This window comes from Oryctolagus cuniculus, chromosome 3 (assembly GCF_964237555.1).
Source record: "Oryctolagus cuniculus chromosome 3, mOryCun1.1, whole genome shotgun sequence".
Classification (NCBI taxonomy): domain Eukaryota; kingdom Metazoa; phylum Chordata; class Mammalia; order Lagomorpha; family Leporidae; genus Oryctolagus; species Oryctolagus cuniculus.
The window spans coordinates 128,741,991-128,758,271 of record NC_091434.1 but is presented as its reverse complement, the minus strand read 5'-3'; the positions used below and the strand labels follow the sequence as shown (position 1 = coordinate 128,758,271).

Here is a 16,281-nt window from a genome sequence, read left to right as displayed (position 1 = left end):
AACCACAGACAACCAACCTCATTTTGATTTACACAATGGCAAACGCACTCAGTTCAACCCACCAGAATGATTCTTGCGGCTCTGTAAGTAAAAGTCCCAAGGAAAAGCAGGCAACAGGTATAAACTACTAGTTTTTAGGAAAAAGAAATAAAAAGAGCATAAAAACACAGATGAAAAGATGCTCTATTTTACTCACAACAATGCCAAAGCAATCAAATAAATGCAAAGAAAAACTAAGTGCTGCTGTTCTCTGTATATATTAGAAACGACTCATCAGGCTGACAAGGCAGGGTCAGGCAAGCGTGTGGAGCTCAGGTGAGCGGGAACCACTGCTTTAGAGGGTGATCTGATTCAAAGTCTCAAATGCAAACCGTACTGCCATTTGTGTGTTCAAGGCTATGGAAGAAGCATGAATCTCCGCTGTGTGTGCGTGAACATGCACTAGGGCAGTGGACGGATGGCGTCAGCTGCCCCTGAGGGGGGCACCCGGTGCCTGGGGCAGAGGTGGGAGGGAGACATATCATAAGCCCAGTGGTACCCCTGGAATTCTGAACCACATAAAGGAGTCAGCCTACAAAGCAATACATTTTGAAACTGTGGGGGGAAAAAAACGGCTCTACAAGTTAGTGGGACCAAGGACAACAATAAGGAGTAGAAAATCCGATCTCTACGGTCAGGTCAGAATTGTGACTCACTGGGCACCTTCCATCCAGCCCTGCTGCCTGTCACGCTGCAGCCTGTTATGGAAGACCTGGGGCTGGGCTGAAGGCAGTCACATGCTCTCCACTCATGTACTGATCCCAGGGGCAAGGGCCAAACCATGGCTCGCTCAGCAGCAGCTTAATCCAGGTCTCACACATGGGTGCAGGGACTCAAGCACTTGGGTCATCCTCTGGTGCTTTCCCCAGCACATCAGCAGGAAGCTGGATTGAACGTGGAGCAGCCAGGACTCAAATCGGTGCCCATCTGGGATACCCCCACCCCGGGTGGCAGCTTAAACCACTGTGCCATAGTGCCAACCCTGTGCTGTTTCTTCTAAAAGGACAAAAATATTCTAAAAGTAATTATGGTAGAGGTTTAGTATACATAGTTGAATATAGTAAAAAAATTGAATTACATATTTTAAATGGATGAATTGTATGTGAATTATATTCCAATAAAGTTTTTCTTTTTTTAAAAAAAAAAAGTGCATTTGAAAGGAGAGACTGAAGTACAGCTCGGTGTTCCGGAGCATGTCATATAAGCCCCCGCGGACCTCAGTTTGCCCACCCATGAAATGGCAGGCTGGGGTGGAACAGCCAGGCCAGTGCATCTCAAACCTGAATACCGTCCTCATCAGCTGGCGGGCTGCCAGTTCTGACTGAGCTGACCTACAGAAGCCCCAAGACTCTGCGTGTCGAGGAAGCTCTCGGGTGATGGCGATCGACGCCAGGTAGCAAGGTCTCAGAGATGCTATCTCTGGCTCCCTGCAGCCCTGATACTTCAGGAATTGCTCTCATCCACTCCATGAATTCCTGGGGCAGGTGTGGTCCCCCCTCCGCATCCAGGAACCAGACACCTCTCACAGCCCAGACAGCCTCTCTCGTGGTCACAGGCAGGGAGAATGGTCGGGGAAGGCCAAGAACAGCACAAATGTGTCTCCACACGGAGCACCCGGCTGAGCGCCAGGGGTCCTCCAGGTGCAAAACAGAGCCAAGCCGGGGCAGGGCCCACGTTTCCCTTCATGGTCCATGGAAAGAAGCGCAGCGGTGGCCAAGGCTCCCTTGATGCCGAGCTGAACATGAAACTCAGCATACCCACGACTTCCTGTTCACTGTCTGCTCCAGGAGGACATCCCTGCCCGCAGACAGGAGGAACCGCTGATGGGGGCCACTGATGCCCAAGCCCCAGCACATGCCACCCTGAAGCCACCCTGGAAGGAGGACAGGACTGCACACCCAGAGCCCATCAGGAATGCATCACACAGACCCCCAAGCCTATTCCACCCTCAGACCCCAGCTTCCCCACCGACCAAAGGAGGCTGCATGAGACCTGCCCCTTAAGGTACCCAGTGGGCACTCCTGTGAAAGATATAGGGAGGAGCAAGTAGGCATCGGGAAGGGGTCCGGGTGTCCAACCCAGCCCCCAACCAGGCAATGAGCTCATTTCCGGGAGTAACCCACAGGGACCTGTCAAAGGGATACACAGTCCTGAAAAAGATAAGGTAGGAATGCTGGTTCCTGATACCATGGAGAAGCATTAGTCCTCTATAGACTCCAAAGCCATCCAGCCCAGGGCCCCGGGCCCCTAGTCTGTTGCAGGGCTCAAAAAACATTCCATCCTGACTCCGGGCTTCCTTTCTTCTCTTGTGAAACAAACCATGGCAGTTACTTAGGTAGAGGAGCACCCTTAGAACAAAACACATGGCAATCACCTCCCTCATTCAGAGCAGAGATTCTGCATACTTTCTCCAGGCAGAATTCTATCCACACTGCAAATAAGCTTAGGAGCCCATCTACAAAGAGAAAAATGGGTCTTCCTGATCTTCCTCTCTACTCACCTGCCCTCCAAACACCCATGAAAGAAAAAAAAAAAAAAAAAGGCCAACGTTATCAGAAAGAAGGTACCCAGCCCTTAAATATGATGTGCCATAGAAGTCGTAACCCTATCTGGACAGTGGCCAGAGTAAAGCTCATTAAACCTGGCGCCCTCCCCTGCCCCACTGATAGTCCATCCTGCTTGCCAGGGACCTTCCTGGTGTGGGGTGAAACACTTGTGGGCAGGTGCAGTCACTTGGAGTTAGCTGAGCTTGTTTTTTAAGATCCATGTATTCATTTGAAAGACAGAGTGGCAGAGAGAGAGAGAAAGAAAGTGGGAGAGGCAGAGAATCTTCCATCCACTGGCTCACTCCCGAAGTGCCTGCGACAGTGCAACACCCAGGGTTGGGCTAGGCTGAAGCCAGGAGCCAGGGATTCCTTCCAGATCCCCAACAAGGGTGGCAGAAACCCAAGTACTTGGGCCATCTTCCATTGCCAGGTGCATTAGCAGCGAGCTGGGAGTGGGGAGCAGGACTCAAACCAGGCGCTCAGATGTCCCAAGTGGCAGCTTAATACACTGTGCCATGTCACCCACCCCTATCTGAGTTTGATGCATCTCTGAGCAACCATGTCTGCTGATCCAGACAGGATACCATCCAGCTATGAGATGAAACCTTAGGGGCTTGCTCAGCTGTTCTTGGTGCAGGTGGTCTACTGCTTCTCCAGTGACAGGGGGAGATCTGTCTACTGTTTTTTAATTTTTTTTTTTTTTTTTTTTTTTTGACAGGCAGAGTAGATAGTGAGAGAGAGAGACAGAGAGAAAGGTCTTCCTTTTGCCGTTGGTTCACCCTCCAATGGCCACCACGGCCGGCACACCATGCTGATCCGAAGGCAGGAGCCAAGTACTTATCCTGGTCTTCCATGGGGTGCAGGGCCCAAGCACTTGGGCCATCCTCCACTGCACTCCCTGGCCACAGCAGAGAGCTGGCCTGGAAGAGGGGCAACCGGGACAGAATCCGGCGCCCTGACTGGGACTGGAACCCGGTGTGCCAGCGCCGCAAGGCGGAGGATTAGCCTATTGAGCCGCAGCACCGGCCTGTTTTTTAATTTTTTAAAAAAAGATTTATTTATTTATTTGAAAGGCAGAGTTACAGAGAGCGAGAAAGAGAGAGAGAAAGGTCTTCCATCTGTGATTCAATCCTCAAATGGCTGCCAACAGCTGGAGCTGAGCCAATCCAAAGCCAGGAGCTTCTTCCAAGTCCCCCACTCAGGTGCAAGGGACCAAGTACTTGGGCCATCCTCTGTTCCTTTCCCAGGCATGTTAGCAGGGAGCTGCATTGAAAGTGGAGCAGCTGAGACTGGAACTGGTGCCCATATGGGATGCTGGCGCTGCAGGCACCAGCTTCATCTGCTACGCCACAGCGCCGGCCCCTGTCTGGCAAATCTTTACACACAGTTTGGACACCAGAGGACTGGCTCCCCTGCAGGCAGCTGCAGCCGTGAGGGCTTCTGCCAGGACTCTGAGTGGCTGTGGGTATCATGAGGCACTTCCTTCTGGGTAGAAAATCTTTTGGCTAGCTCTTTTTCCTTCAGTGTATTTCCAGAATATAGATGCTTTTAATCAATCCTGTAAAATGTATCATCTCCAGGTCACTGTATCCTCTGGAACTAGAATGTGTACTATATTTTAATTAATTGGTCCATTATTAAACATAATTGAGGAAGCGGCTTAGACATCCATGCCGCATGTCAGTGTCTGAGCTTGGTATCCAGCTCTGACTCTGGCTCCTGACTCCTGCTTCCTGCTAATGCAGACCCTGTAAGGTAGCAGTGATGGCTCTAGTTAAGTGGGTTCCGTCCACCCACCTGAGAGACTGAGATTGAGTTCCTGGCTCCCAGTGTCAGCCCTGGGTCAGCCCTGGGTCAGCCCTGGGTCAGCCCTGGGTCAGCCCTGGCCATTGTGGGCATTTGAAGAGTGAACCAGCAGATGAAGGTACTCTCTCTAGCTCTCCCCTCTCTCAAATAAGTAATAAATTTTAAACTAACTGAATTTTGACATGACCAATATTAAATGTATTCTCATTTCAATACACACAGATTGATTTTAAAAATAACAAAGAGGGAAGGCCGGCACTGTAGCATAGTGGGCATCCCACGTGGGCACCAGTTCAAGTCCTGACCACTCCACTTCCAATCCAGCTCTCTACTATGGCCTGGGAAAGCAGTAGAAGATGGCCTAAGTCCTTGGGCCCCTGGACCCACGTGGGAGACCCAGAGGAAACTCCTGGCTTCAGATCAGCTGTTGATCTGAATGTGCACATGGGAAGACAGCAGTCATTTGGGGAGCACAGCTCTGGCCATTGCAGCCATCTGGGAGCGAACCAGTGGATGGGAGACATATCTCTCTTTCTTTCTTTCTCTCTCTCTCTCTCTGCCTCTGCCTCTCTGTAACTCTGCCTTTCAAATAAGTAAATAAATCTTTTTTTAAAAAATGTTCTATTATGAAAAAGAATAAGTAGGAGACAGCACTGTGGTGTAGTGGGTTAAGCCGCTGCTTGCAACACCAGCATCCCATAAGGCAGTACAGGTTTGAGTTCCAGCTACTCCACTTTGGATTCAGCTCCCTGCTAACGCACCTGGAAAAGCAGAAGATGGCCCTGTGACCAACATGGGAGGCCCAGATAGAGTTTCAAGCTCCTAGCTTTGGCCTGGCTACATCCCAACCACCACAATTATTTGGAGCATGACCCAGCAAATGGAAGATCTCTCTCTCTCTCTCTCTCTCTCTCTCTCTCTCTCTCTGTCTCTTTCTCTGTCCCTTTCTCTTTCTCCTTCTCTTTCTCTTTCTCTCTCTGCCTTTCAAGTAAACAAAATAAATCAAAAACATTTTAGGAGCCAGCGCTGTGGCGTAGCGGGTAAAGTTGCCACCTGCTGTGCCAGCATCCAATATGGGCACCAGTTCGAGTCCTGGCTGCTCCACTTCCGATCCAGCTCTCTGCTATGGCCTGAGAAAGCAGCAGAAGATGTCCCAGATCCTTGGGCTGCTGTACCCGCATGGGAGACCAGGAAGAAGCTCCTGGCTCCTGGCTTCGGATCAGCGCAGCTCCAGCCATTCCAGCCATCTGGGAAGTGAACAAGTGGATGGAAGACCTCTCTCTTTTTGCCTCTGCCTCTGCCTCTCTATAATACCACCTTTCAAATAAACAAATAAATAAATCTTTAAAAATAAAAATAAATAAAATCTTAAAAAATTTTTAAAAAATCATTGTAGGTATGTGACACAGGGGTTAAGTTGCTGGTTGGGATACCTGTATCCCAAATTCCACTGATTCATTCCCCAAATGCTTATAACAGCTTAGGCTGGGCCAAGCCAAACCCAGGAGCCAAGAACTCAATCCAGGTCTCCCATGTGGGTGGTAGGGACCCAACTTCTTGAGCCATCGCTGGCTGCCTCCCAGGTGTACATTAGCAGGGAGCTAGAGCAGAGCCAAACTTGAACCCAGGCTCACCAATGTGAGACACAGATGTGCCAAGTGACACCTTAACCACTATACCAAATGCCCTCTGTTTTATAATAAGCACGCTCACCGGCGCCGCGGCTCACTAGGCTAATCCTCCGCCTAGCGGCGCCGGCACACCGGGTTCTAGTCCCGGTTGGGGCGCCGGATTCTGTCCCGGTTGCCCCTCTTCCAGGCCAGCTCTCTGCTGTGGCCAGGGAGTGCAGTGGAGGATGGCCCAGGTGCTTGGGCCCTGCACCCCATGGGAGACCAGGAAAAGCACCTGGCTCCTGGCTCCTGCCATCGGATCAGCGCGGTGCGCCGGCCGCAGCGCGCCGGCCGCGGCGGCCATTGGAGGGTGAACCAACGGCAAAAGGAAGACCTTTCTCTCTGTCTCTCTCTCTCTCACTGTCCACTCTGCCTGTCAAAAAATAAAAAATAAAAATAAAAAATAAATAAAAAAAATATAATAAGCACGCTCTACTTTTGTACTTATGGGGGGAGGAAATAAGAAAGCATTGAAAAAAACAGTAACATACTTCAGAGTCATTGGCTTATTCAGTTTACACTCACAACTTCAGGCTAAAAATTAATCTGGAAAGAAGGCTTCAGAGATGGAGAAAAGATAACAGAGTCACTAATCCTTTGCCTCATTCCTTAAATTCAGTGTCACTGACATAATCAGGCAGAGGAAAAACACAACTGGGTACTTACTGCTTGCCAGACTGTATTTATCTGCTGACTTCTCAAGGCAACCCACACAATGAAACTCATCGGCTTCTCACCAGAGGAGACCCAGATTCCCAGAGACTGAGGGGCTTCTCTGGGAGCAGAAGTTAGGGCTGCACTTCTGTGCTGGTTCAAGGAGCAGGCAAGACAGGACTTTCCACCCCGGGCTCTTATCTGCCTCCCTGGGGTCACCGCTGGCCCAGAGGGTTGGGAGCAACTGGATGTGGGATTCTTTTTTCTCCTAAGGAGGTGTTTTCCACCACTCCATTCTTCCACCACCACCCCCAGGCCCACCCCAAACCTCAGAGCTGCATCCTAGATTCCTGCCTGCAGCAAAGCCAGGAGGCAGCAGTGAGAGAGAAGGAAACTCCCCTTCCAGAAGACCCTCCCCCTCCCCCCAAAGCTCAGCCACCCCCAGGCCTGCCTGACCCATGCTTGGCAGGCGAAACTGACTTCACCTCTCTGTCATCTGGAAAGTGGGCACATACAGCCCAGGAGAGTAACTCCAAGGAGAACATCAGAAAGTGCTCTGTAAACTCTGCAGTCCTGGACAAAGCAGCATCACCCTCAAGGCCAAGGTGGTCACCTTCCCGGGCACTGGCAGCTCCCATCATGTAAGAGCATGCTCATGGTAAGCAGAGGGTCTTCAATGGCACTTCGCAGCCTGTTCTGAGAAATGTCTCCAGGGTGCATCCACTGTCTGCTACAGGGTGAGTGTGCGCTGGCACAAACGCTAAGCAGGACTTCTAATTCTAAGTGGGGCAGTTAGTTCTAGAGCTGCCCTGTGTCATCCGTGAGGGGCCAGTGTGGTGGCACATCAAGACAAACTGCCTGAGACACCAGTATCCCATTTGAGTGCCAGTTCAAGTCCGCACTGTTCCACTTCTGATCCAGCTCCTGGGAAAGCAGTGGATGATGGCCCAAGTGCTTGGGCCCCTGCCGCCCACATAGGAGACCCAGAGAAAGCTCCTGGCTCCAATCTGGCACAGCCCTGGTTGATGTGGCCATTTGGGGAGTGAAGCAATGGATGGAAGATCTCTCTCTCTTCTCTTCTCTCTTCTCTCTCTCCCTCCCTCTGCATCCCATATTTCTGCCTTTTAAATAAATAAAATAAATTTTTAAAAAATTATCCCGTGGGCCAGCGCTGTAGCGTAGCAGGTAAAGCCGACACCTGCAGTGCCAGCATCCTACACAGGAGCCAGTTCAAGTCCTGGCAGCTCCACTTCCAACCCAGCTCTCTGCTGGATTGGCCCAGCTCTGGCTGTTGTAACCATTTTGGGAGTGAACCAGTGGATGGAAGATCTCTTTCTCTCTGCCTCTGACTCTGTCTTTCTGAAACTCTGAATTCCAAATAAATAAACAAATCTTTAAAAAAAAAATATTCTCTTGGGGCTGGCGCTGTCTGTGGTGTAGTAGGTTAACCCCCCCCCCCCCCCCCCGCAGTCAACTCATGGGCACCAGACTGAGTCATGGCTGCTCCTCTTCCGATCCAGTTCTCTGCTATGACCTGGGAAAGCAGTAGAAGATGGCCCAAGTGCTTGGGCCCCTGTACCTGCTTGGGAGACCCAGAAAAAACTCCTAGCTCCTGGCTTCAGATTAGCCCAGCTGTGGCCATTGTGGCCATGTGGGGAGTGAAGCAGCGGAGGGAAGATCTTTTTCTGTTTCTCCTTCTCTCTTTCTATAATTGGAACTCTCAAATAATAAATAAAGCTTTTAAAAAAATTCTCAATGTTCCAAATGGATGGCCTTATTAACTTCCAAAATAGGATGGAAGAAATGTTTCCCCTTTACTACTAATAATAGCTAACATGCCAGGCACAATTTTCCAGCTCTCTGCATTAACTCATTTTATCTATTTGGTAACACCTACTTTGTAGGGATTTTTATTTCCCCCATTTTATAAAAGGCGATCTGCCCAGGTGTCTGCCCCATGCCCCATGCCCCACACCCTGTACCCCAGCCCAGCAATTGGAGTGCTTGGCCAACTGGTCTACCTCCCCAGTGATCACACTCATATTTCTTGTGCTCCAGGCCCTCGTCATCTGGAATCACTGAGAACATGTTCTGCTGACCCCAGGCCTGCCTTTACCACAGTGTTTCTCTCTTCCCACTGAGCCTCCTCCACGCAAAAGCAAATTTCATGCCATGAATGAATGAATCCCACATGGATGCCGATTCCAGTCCTGGCTGCTCCACTTCCCATCCAGCTCCCTGCTAATGCACCTGGGAAAGCAGCAGAACACGGCCTAAATACTTGGGTCCCTGCCACACACATGAGAGACCCAGATAGAGTTCTGGGCTTCTGCCTTCAACCTGGCTCAGCCTTAATGGTTTTGGCCATTGTGAGGTGAAGCAGTAAGATTTAAGATATCTCCCGCCCCCATCACTCCATCTGTCAAATAAATATATAAATAAGCCTAAAAAATCATTTGGGGGAGTAGGCATTTGACTTAGCAGTTAAGATGCCCAGGCCCCGTCAGAGTACATGGATTTGAATGCCACCTCCACTGCCTGCCTACAGTTTCCCATGGAGATGACTCAAGTAGTTGGGTCCCTGCCACCCAGGTGGATACCTGGACTGAGTTCCTAGCTCCTGGCTTCAGCTCCAGCCCAGCACCAGCCATTGCAGGTGGGAGCTCTCTCTGTACCCCACCCCCTCTCAGCCTTAAGAAGAAAAAAAGTTGTTTTGGTGGAACATACCAAAGCTTTCTGCAAGGCAAGCCACTCTGAAGAAGTCATTTGTTATCTCAAAGCCAGAATTCCCTGCACCAACTGCCTGGAGCTCTCTCTGCCCTCCCCACCAGTATCTCCTCCCACCCCTGAGGCTCCAGCCTTCAGGAAAGATCAGGCCACAGTGACCTTTGGCCACCAACAAAGAAAAAGCTATCTGGGCATTTGTAAACCTCTACTCCAGAGCTGTCTGTCCCTGACAAGGACTTTTTCAGAGAAAAGGACTTATTTTGTTCTCCAAACCATTTCTACCACATTCAAAACCAACCAGTGAGCCTACTGACACAGATGTGACATGCCTTCCCCGGAGCCACAGCCATCAAGGCCTTGGTATGCCCTGAGCAGCACAGTGGGTCCCCAGTGGTTTAATGCACAACTTTTGGATTCACAGACACAGCACCCCGCCATGATTTCAGAGAGCTTTAGACATCAGGAAAAGCATGTGGGCCTTACAGAAACAATGCAGGGGCCGGCACTGTGGCGTAAGGGGTAAAGCCCTGGCCTGAAGCGCCAGCATCCCATATGGGTGCCAGTTCTAGTCCCAACTGCTCCACTTCCGATCCAGCTCTCTGCCATGGCCTGGGAAAGCAGTAGAAGATGACCCAAGTCCTTGGGCCCCTGCACCCATGTGGGAGACCCGGAAGAAGCTCCTGGCTTCTTCGTATCAGCACAGCTCCAGCCGTTGCGGCCAACTGGGGAGTGACCTAGTGGCTGGAAGACCTCTCTCTCTCTGCCTCTTCTGTCTCTGTGTTACTCTGACTTTCAAATAAATAAATAAATCTTTAAAAAAACAAAAAAGAAAGAAACAATGCAAAAAAGATCACGGAGACAGCACAATAATAAATAATGAATAGCAAACTTTTCAACTGGTCACAACAGTCTTAAAACTGAATAAAAAACTGTATAAAAATCTATTTGTCACGGGACATAAAGAACAGACTGTTTAAATATGGCATGTTGGAAAGATATCCAGTACAGCACACTGACAATAGCAAAAGAAAAAGACCACGAGGTAGAAAAATAAAGTGTAAATAAATCATTCTATTTCTTATTTCTCTGAATATTCATGGAGCACCTACTCTGGAGGCAACAAGCTGAAAGCTGAGGATATAGTGACAGTCTCAGGGGCTGGCATTGTGACAGATTAAGCTGCCACCTGCGATGCAGGCGCTGGTTCGAGTCCTGGCTGCTCCACTTTCGATCCAGCTCCCTACTAATGCATCTGGGAAAGCAGCAAAAGAAGGCCCAGGTCCTTGGGCCTCTGCACCCACGTGGCAGTCCTGGAAGAAGCTCCTGGCTTTGAACTGGACCAACCCTGGCTATTGTGGCCCTCTGCGGAGTGAACCAGAAGATGAATGATCTCTCTCTTTCTCTCTCTCTCTCTCTCATTCTCTGTAACTCTACCTTTCAAATAAATAAACAAATCTTTAAAAAAAAAAAAAAAAAAGGCAGCCTCAGCTCTCTGCTTCTTTTCTATTCTGAGATACCAAAATAATTGCATTGTGTATTTTCCTCCAGCTATTATGAAAATATTCTGCTCTGAATAACAAGAAGAATGTAAACATTTTAAATGATGTTTAGGATACTCTGACAATAATGAAAAATGTTGTTGGGAAAACAGTGTTTAATAAAAGCAAGGGCAAGTATATAAAGCATATGAGCTCAGTGTGAAAAAGAAAGAGTAGAGGGGCTGGTGTTGTGGCTCAGTGGGTTAAGCAGCAAGCAGCCAGCTGTGACGCCAGCATCCCATCTGAGTCCCACTGTACTTAAGGAAAAAAGCAGAGACCCAGAAAAGAAACTGCTCAAAGGTAAGCAAGTGGCCAGCAGTTGACCTTCCATGAAAGAAAGGCAAGGGGCAGAAGCTACTCCAGTAACAGCAGACACAGGAGGTGTTCTTCCACTGGACCACCCCCCTCCCATCAAGGCCTCCCAGAGGCAGACGGGGGTCTCCACAGCTGAGTGCCCAGAGGAGCAAGCCTGTGCCACACACTGAGCCCCACAAACAACAGGAGGGCACAGTTTCCAGCCAGAGGCAGACAGGGCCACCTGCTGAATCCAAGCTGGCTTCCTGGTCCGGAAGCAGTCGGGAGCGCCTGGTGACCACACTGGCCTTGCAGCCCCAGGGGCTCCCTAGACTGAGGGGTCACAATTCCACTGAGATGCGGCAGCAGCTGTACGACGAACTGCAGCCAAGCATAGCTCCCTACCATCGGGTGCCCCCAGAGTCCACCGAGCCCCTCCACCCCTTCCTGACACCGGGAAGCTGCTGTGGAGCAGCCACAGTCACGCCACCCCCTTCACATACCCTCACCCGTTCAGACCTCAGGAATCGCACTTCTCATTTTACACAAAATCCCGGGGCTCAGAAAAGAAGCAAACGCAGCTCAAAGCCACAGAGCCAGGATGTGCTGCTGTCGGAATCCAAACACCAAAGCCCCTATCTCCCAGGACCTGGGGGACGCAAGTGGCTTCTCTGGCAGGCAGGGAACCTGGCCCCTGTGCTGTGTGAGGACAGGGACTGCCAGGTGCAGCTCCAACAGAGACCACATCTGGGGGCCAGTGATGTGGCACAGCACGTTACGCTGCTGCTTGCGACATAGGCATGCCATATTGGAGCCCCTGCTGAAGTCTCGGCTGCTCTGCTTCCAATCCAGCTCCCTGCTAATGTGCTTAAGATGGCGGCAGATCATGGCCAAAATGAATGGGTCCCTGCACCCACTTGGGAGATCAGGATGCAGCCCCAAGTTCCCAGCTTTGGCCCAGCTCCGACCTTGCTGTTTGAGAGGTGAACCAGGGTCTGGAAAATATCTGTCTGTTTGTCTCTGTGTGTGTTTGTGTCTGCCTTTCAAATAAATCAATTTTTAAAAATATTTATTTTATTTGAGAGGCAGAGTTACAGATAGAGTAGGAATGAGAGAGAGAAAGAGAGATCTTCCATCTGCTGGTTCTCTCCCCAAATGGCTACAACAGCAGGAGCTGGGCAGATCCAAAGCCAGGAGCCAGGAGCTTCTTCCAGGTCTCCCACATGGCTGAAGGGACCCAAGCACTTGACCCATCTTCCACTGCTCTCCAGGCCATTAGCAGGGAGCTGGCTTGGAAGTGGAACAGCTGGACTAGAACCAGAGACCATATGGGATGCCAGCACCGCAGGCAGAGGCTTAACCTACTATGCCACAGAGCTGGCCCCAAATCAATCAATCTTAAAAAAAAAAGAAAAGAAAAGAAAACCCACACCTGGATCAATCTATGTCTACAAATTTCATCAGTCATGGCCACAATAAGCAGACAGAACAGCCTTCTGAAGGGATCGCAGGAGGGACGACGCTCTGCCCGGTCAGTGTGACGATGCAATGAATGCTTCTGTTTGCCGGATGAAGACGCTGAGCGCACAGAGGTCACGCAGCCGGGAAACATCGAAATGGGGCCCCGTGGATCTTTCACCCCGATGCCCCACTGTGAACCCCAGCTCCGCCCCAGCCCAGGGTTCCCGCTACTACCTTGGTTAAGGTAGGTCAGCGTCTCTTCGTGCAGCTTCACGGCCGGGGACGTGGCAGCACACAGCACATACTGCAGGGGCGGCAGGCGGGCCTCGTTCTCCGGGGACAGCTGGGGCTCCTCCTGCTTGAAGATGGGCAGCGCGAGCACATCACTGCAACACACGGGGAGTGGTGGTCAGCACAGGACCCGGTGAGCCCATGGGCACACAGCCAGCCGGCTGCAGGTGCGCGCCTCAGGGAGCCGTGCTCCGCAACACGGTGAACCACTCCCTTCGGCATTCCACTTTGACTCCGCGGTCAGGCTTTGTGGGAGGTGAAACACAAAATCTCTGAAAGCCTGCAGAGATCTGCTCGGCCGCAGAGCCCAGCAGTGGCCCACGCACCCTGACAGTTCATCCAGTTCCCATCCTTACAAACTCCTGCATTTCGAATAAGAATCGGAACACTTTTTGCTTTCAAATCGATGATTCTATTAATCAGCCACTTCTCAGACAGACGCTGTGCCCTGTCCTTGGGGCTCTGAAGAGAATGCAAATGACATCTGTGTCACCGGCCCAGGTTGAGAGGTCCCTCCAATCCTAAAAAGACGACGGCTGGCTCAGAACCCACAGTCAGGGTCACAGCAATCTCACAAACTCAGACCGAGATGGGAGAACTTCAGCTTCAATCAGTTTTCATACCTAAGCTTAAAATCCTCAGAGACTTCAAGACTCTCTTCTTCCACCTCTAAATACAACTCACCCTCCCCATGACAGCGATCAACCTCAGGCCCGCCCACCGCTGAGGACCTTGTTCCTTGATGTATTTTCAAAATGCCCTTGCCAGGGACAAAGAAATCCTTGTGAACACGAACAACCTGCAGCAGAGACTCGCTAAATTGTCAGCAGGGCAGAAACGTGTGCCAAAAACGCGCCAGGGTGCTTATCTTGATCAGCCTCCTCCCTTCGTGGGTCCCGGGTTATGAATCAGATCGGCTGACCCCACTCCACTGTACAAACACAAGAGTCACCAGTACAATCTGTTCCTCGTACAACATCGTAAATGCGTGTCACTAAAACACAACCTGGCACACACCCCACCGAGGTCTAACTAATTCTCAGAGGAAAAACAGGGCTTCGGGCGCAGCTGGACAACCTGCCCTGTGTGGGCTCCCCCCACCCAAAGACAGCGCAGGGCCTCACACAGCGCCTTCCGTGAGCCAGAGCACCCGCTCCCGGCTGTGTGGTTCTCTAGGAACACACTGGAAGCAAGCAGGCCTCTGCTCACCTGGGGATTGCATAATCTCACGTCGGCCCAGACCATGGCAAGTTAATAATCCACGGGCTGCTGCCTTTAAATTAAAAAAAAAAAAAAAAAAAAAAGGTGGGGGTGAAAGGCCATCGCTCAACAGTAACTTGTTTCACGCCTGGCATCCTTATTTGCCAAGGAATAAAAGTCACAAGAACATCAAACACAAAGGGGAAGAGAGTACAGGCCACAGCTCCTGCGAGGCCGCACGGCTCTCAGAAGCTCTGGGAGCAGATGACCCAAAAAGCAAGGAGGAGGACAAGACCTCCACTCTAGGATCCAGGGACCACACTAAGGTCAACCCCTAGGAAAGTGAAGCTCCCAGCTTCCAAAGAGTGAGAGGGGGAGCCAGGACCCAAAATTTTCGCCAGGAACCAAGCACCTTGGACCTGCACCTCCCACCCTCTTCCAGTAGCAAAACCCTAAGAGGTATCTGAGGTCCCAAAGCTACACCTCCCTCTCACAGGGAGAACTGGGCCCCAGTGTAGGTCTCAGGGGCACCTCAGCTGCACTTGTTCCCCCTACTCGGGGTCACCTTCAAACTCACTCAGGGGCTATGGCCACATGGTCACTGGGTTCCAGGGAAGCGCCCATCCCGCAGGGCACCGCCCTCTGAGGACACCCCCCACCCCCAGGTGGCTGGCAGCCCTGCAGACCCGCCTGCACCGGCTACCCCTTCGCAGCAGCTGATGCCCCAAGTGCAGCCCGCTGACCCCTCTGCCTCCTGGAAGCCGGTGCTGTGCTGGGGCCCCCTGGCCCGTCCCCACCGGAATTCGGGAAGGACGGCCAGGCCGGACACATCGGAGCGCGGGCTAGGCGGGGACCACAGAGGCCCGCAGGGCAGGTGCGCGCAGCACCCGCGGCTCCTTCGGCTCGCAGTTCACTTTCCCTGAGCCCTCAGCAAACGGCCTTTGGGTTAAGTCGGGCGCATCGAACAAACTGGACAGGCCAGAGCTGGTCCCGGCGAGCGCAGAAGAGTGAAGTGACCGCGCCCGTTAGTACCCGGCCAGCTGCGGGACTGAGACAACCACCCCGCAGGACCCGGAGCAGAAGGGGCCCCTGCTGCCTAAACCAGGGCGGCGGGGAACGCTGCTTCTCCCTCCAAAGAGCGCTGCTCAATTCCCAGTAGGAAAAAGAGCTTCCGCAGAGCGCCACCGGCCACGACTTCCCCGTGGCGGGCGCCGGGCGGGCACTGCAAGTTGCCTCGACTCTTCTCGGACAGTAGCCGTTTAAGGAGGCGCGCGAGGACGCGGCGGGTGTGGCCCCGGGCGGGCCCCCGGCTCCGCGCCCGGGTCCCGCCGAGCGGCGAGCCCGGCCGCGCTTACCGCAGGTAGCTGCCGGAGCTGTGCTGGTTGTAGTGCTCGGGCTGCGTGTGCCAGAACAGCATGGCTGCAGCGCGAGCGCGCCGGCGACGCGCAGAGCCCTCGCAGCGTCCCCGGGAGCCGCACTCCGCGCCCCAGGTGCGCGCCAGCTCCGCTCATTTATGGGCGGCCCAGAGGCGGGGCCGCGGCCGGGCCCTCCCCGCGCCGGGAAGCGCGGCGGCCAGGGCGGCTCCCCGGCGGCCGGCGCACCTGGCGGCGGGCGCACCTCCGGGGCTGCGGGGCGGGCGGCCGAAGCGACCCCCATAGCCCCCGGCTTGCCACGCCCACACCTGTGCCCCTGCACCCGAGAGTCCGCGGGGAGCTGAACTGCAAGGCGCTGCCGGCCCTCACCTTCTCGGCCCTCTACCCTCGCAAATCAAGGCACTTTCTATTTGTCTCTCTCGCACGGCCTGGGCTCCCGACCTCGTGCTGTTACCCTCACTGCTCAGAATAGAGCACAGAACCTAGGTCAGCGCTGAATAGCAGCAAATATCGGGGGGGGGGGGGGGGGGAGTCAGAGAAGGCTCCCTGGAAGAGGTGACTTGGAGCTGAGGCGTGACGGCCACAGAGGAAGCGTTTCGGTGAGCATCTGCAGGGAAAGGGAGCCAGACAGGGACTACCGCCAGTGCCAAGGCCTGAGACCCACCTACCTGCTTTGACCTGT

The 16,281-nt window shown here is 52.6% G+C and overlaps 1 protein-coding gene across 1 annotated transcript in view; it reads right to left on the bottom strand.

Annotated features, from left to right (window-relative positions):
* TFCP2L1 (transcription factor CP2 like 1) overlaps window positions 1-15,738 on the bottom strand; it is a 56,576-nt gene extending 40,838 nt beyond the window's left edge. The window contains exons 1-2 of the mRNA XM_051838603.2: window positions 15,582-15,738; window positions 12,970-13,121 (exon numbers count right to left, since the gene is read on the bottom strand). Of these exons, the coding sequence (XP_051694563.1) occupies window positions 12,970-13,121; window positions 15,582-15,643 (214 nt within the window). The 5' untranslated portion in view covers window positions 15,644-15,738. The remainder of the gene's footprint in view (window positions 1-12,969; window positions 13,122-15,581) is intronic.
* Between the last annotated feature and the right edge of the window lie 543 nt (window positions 15,739-16,281).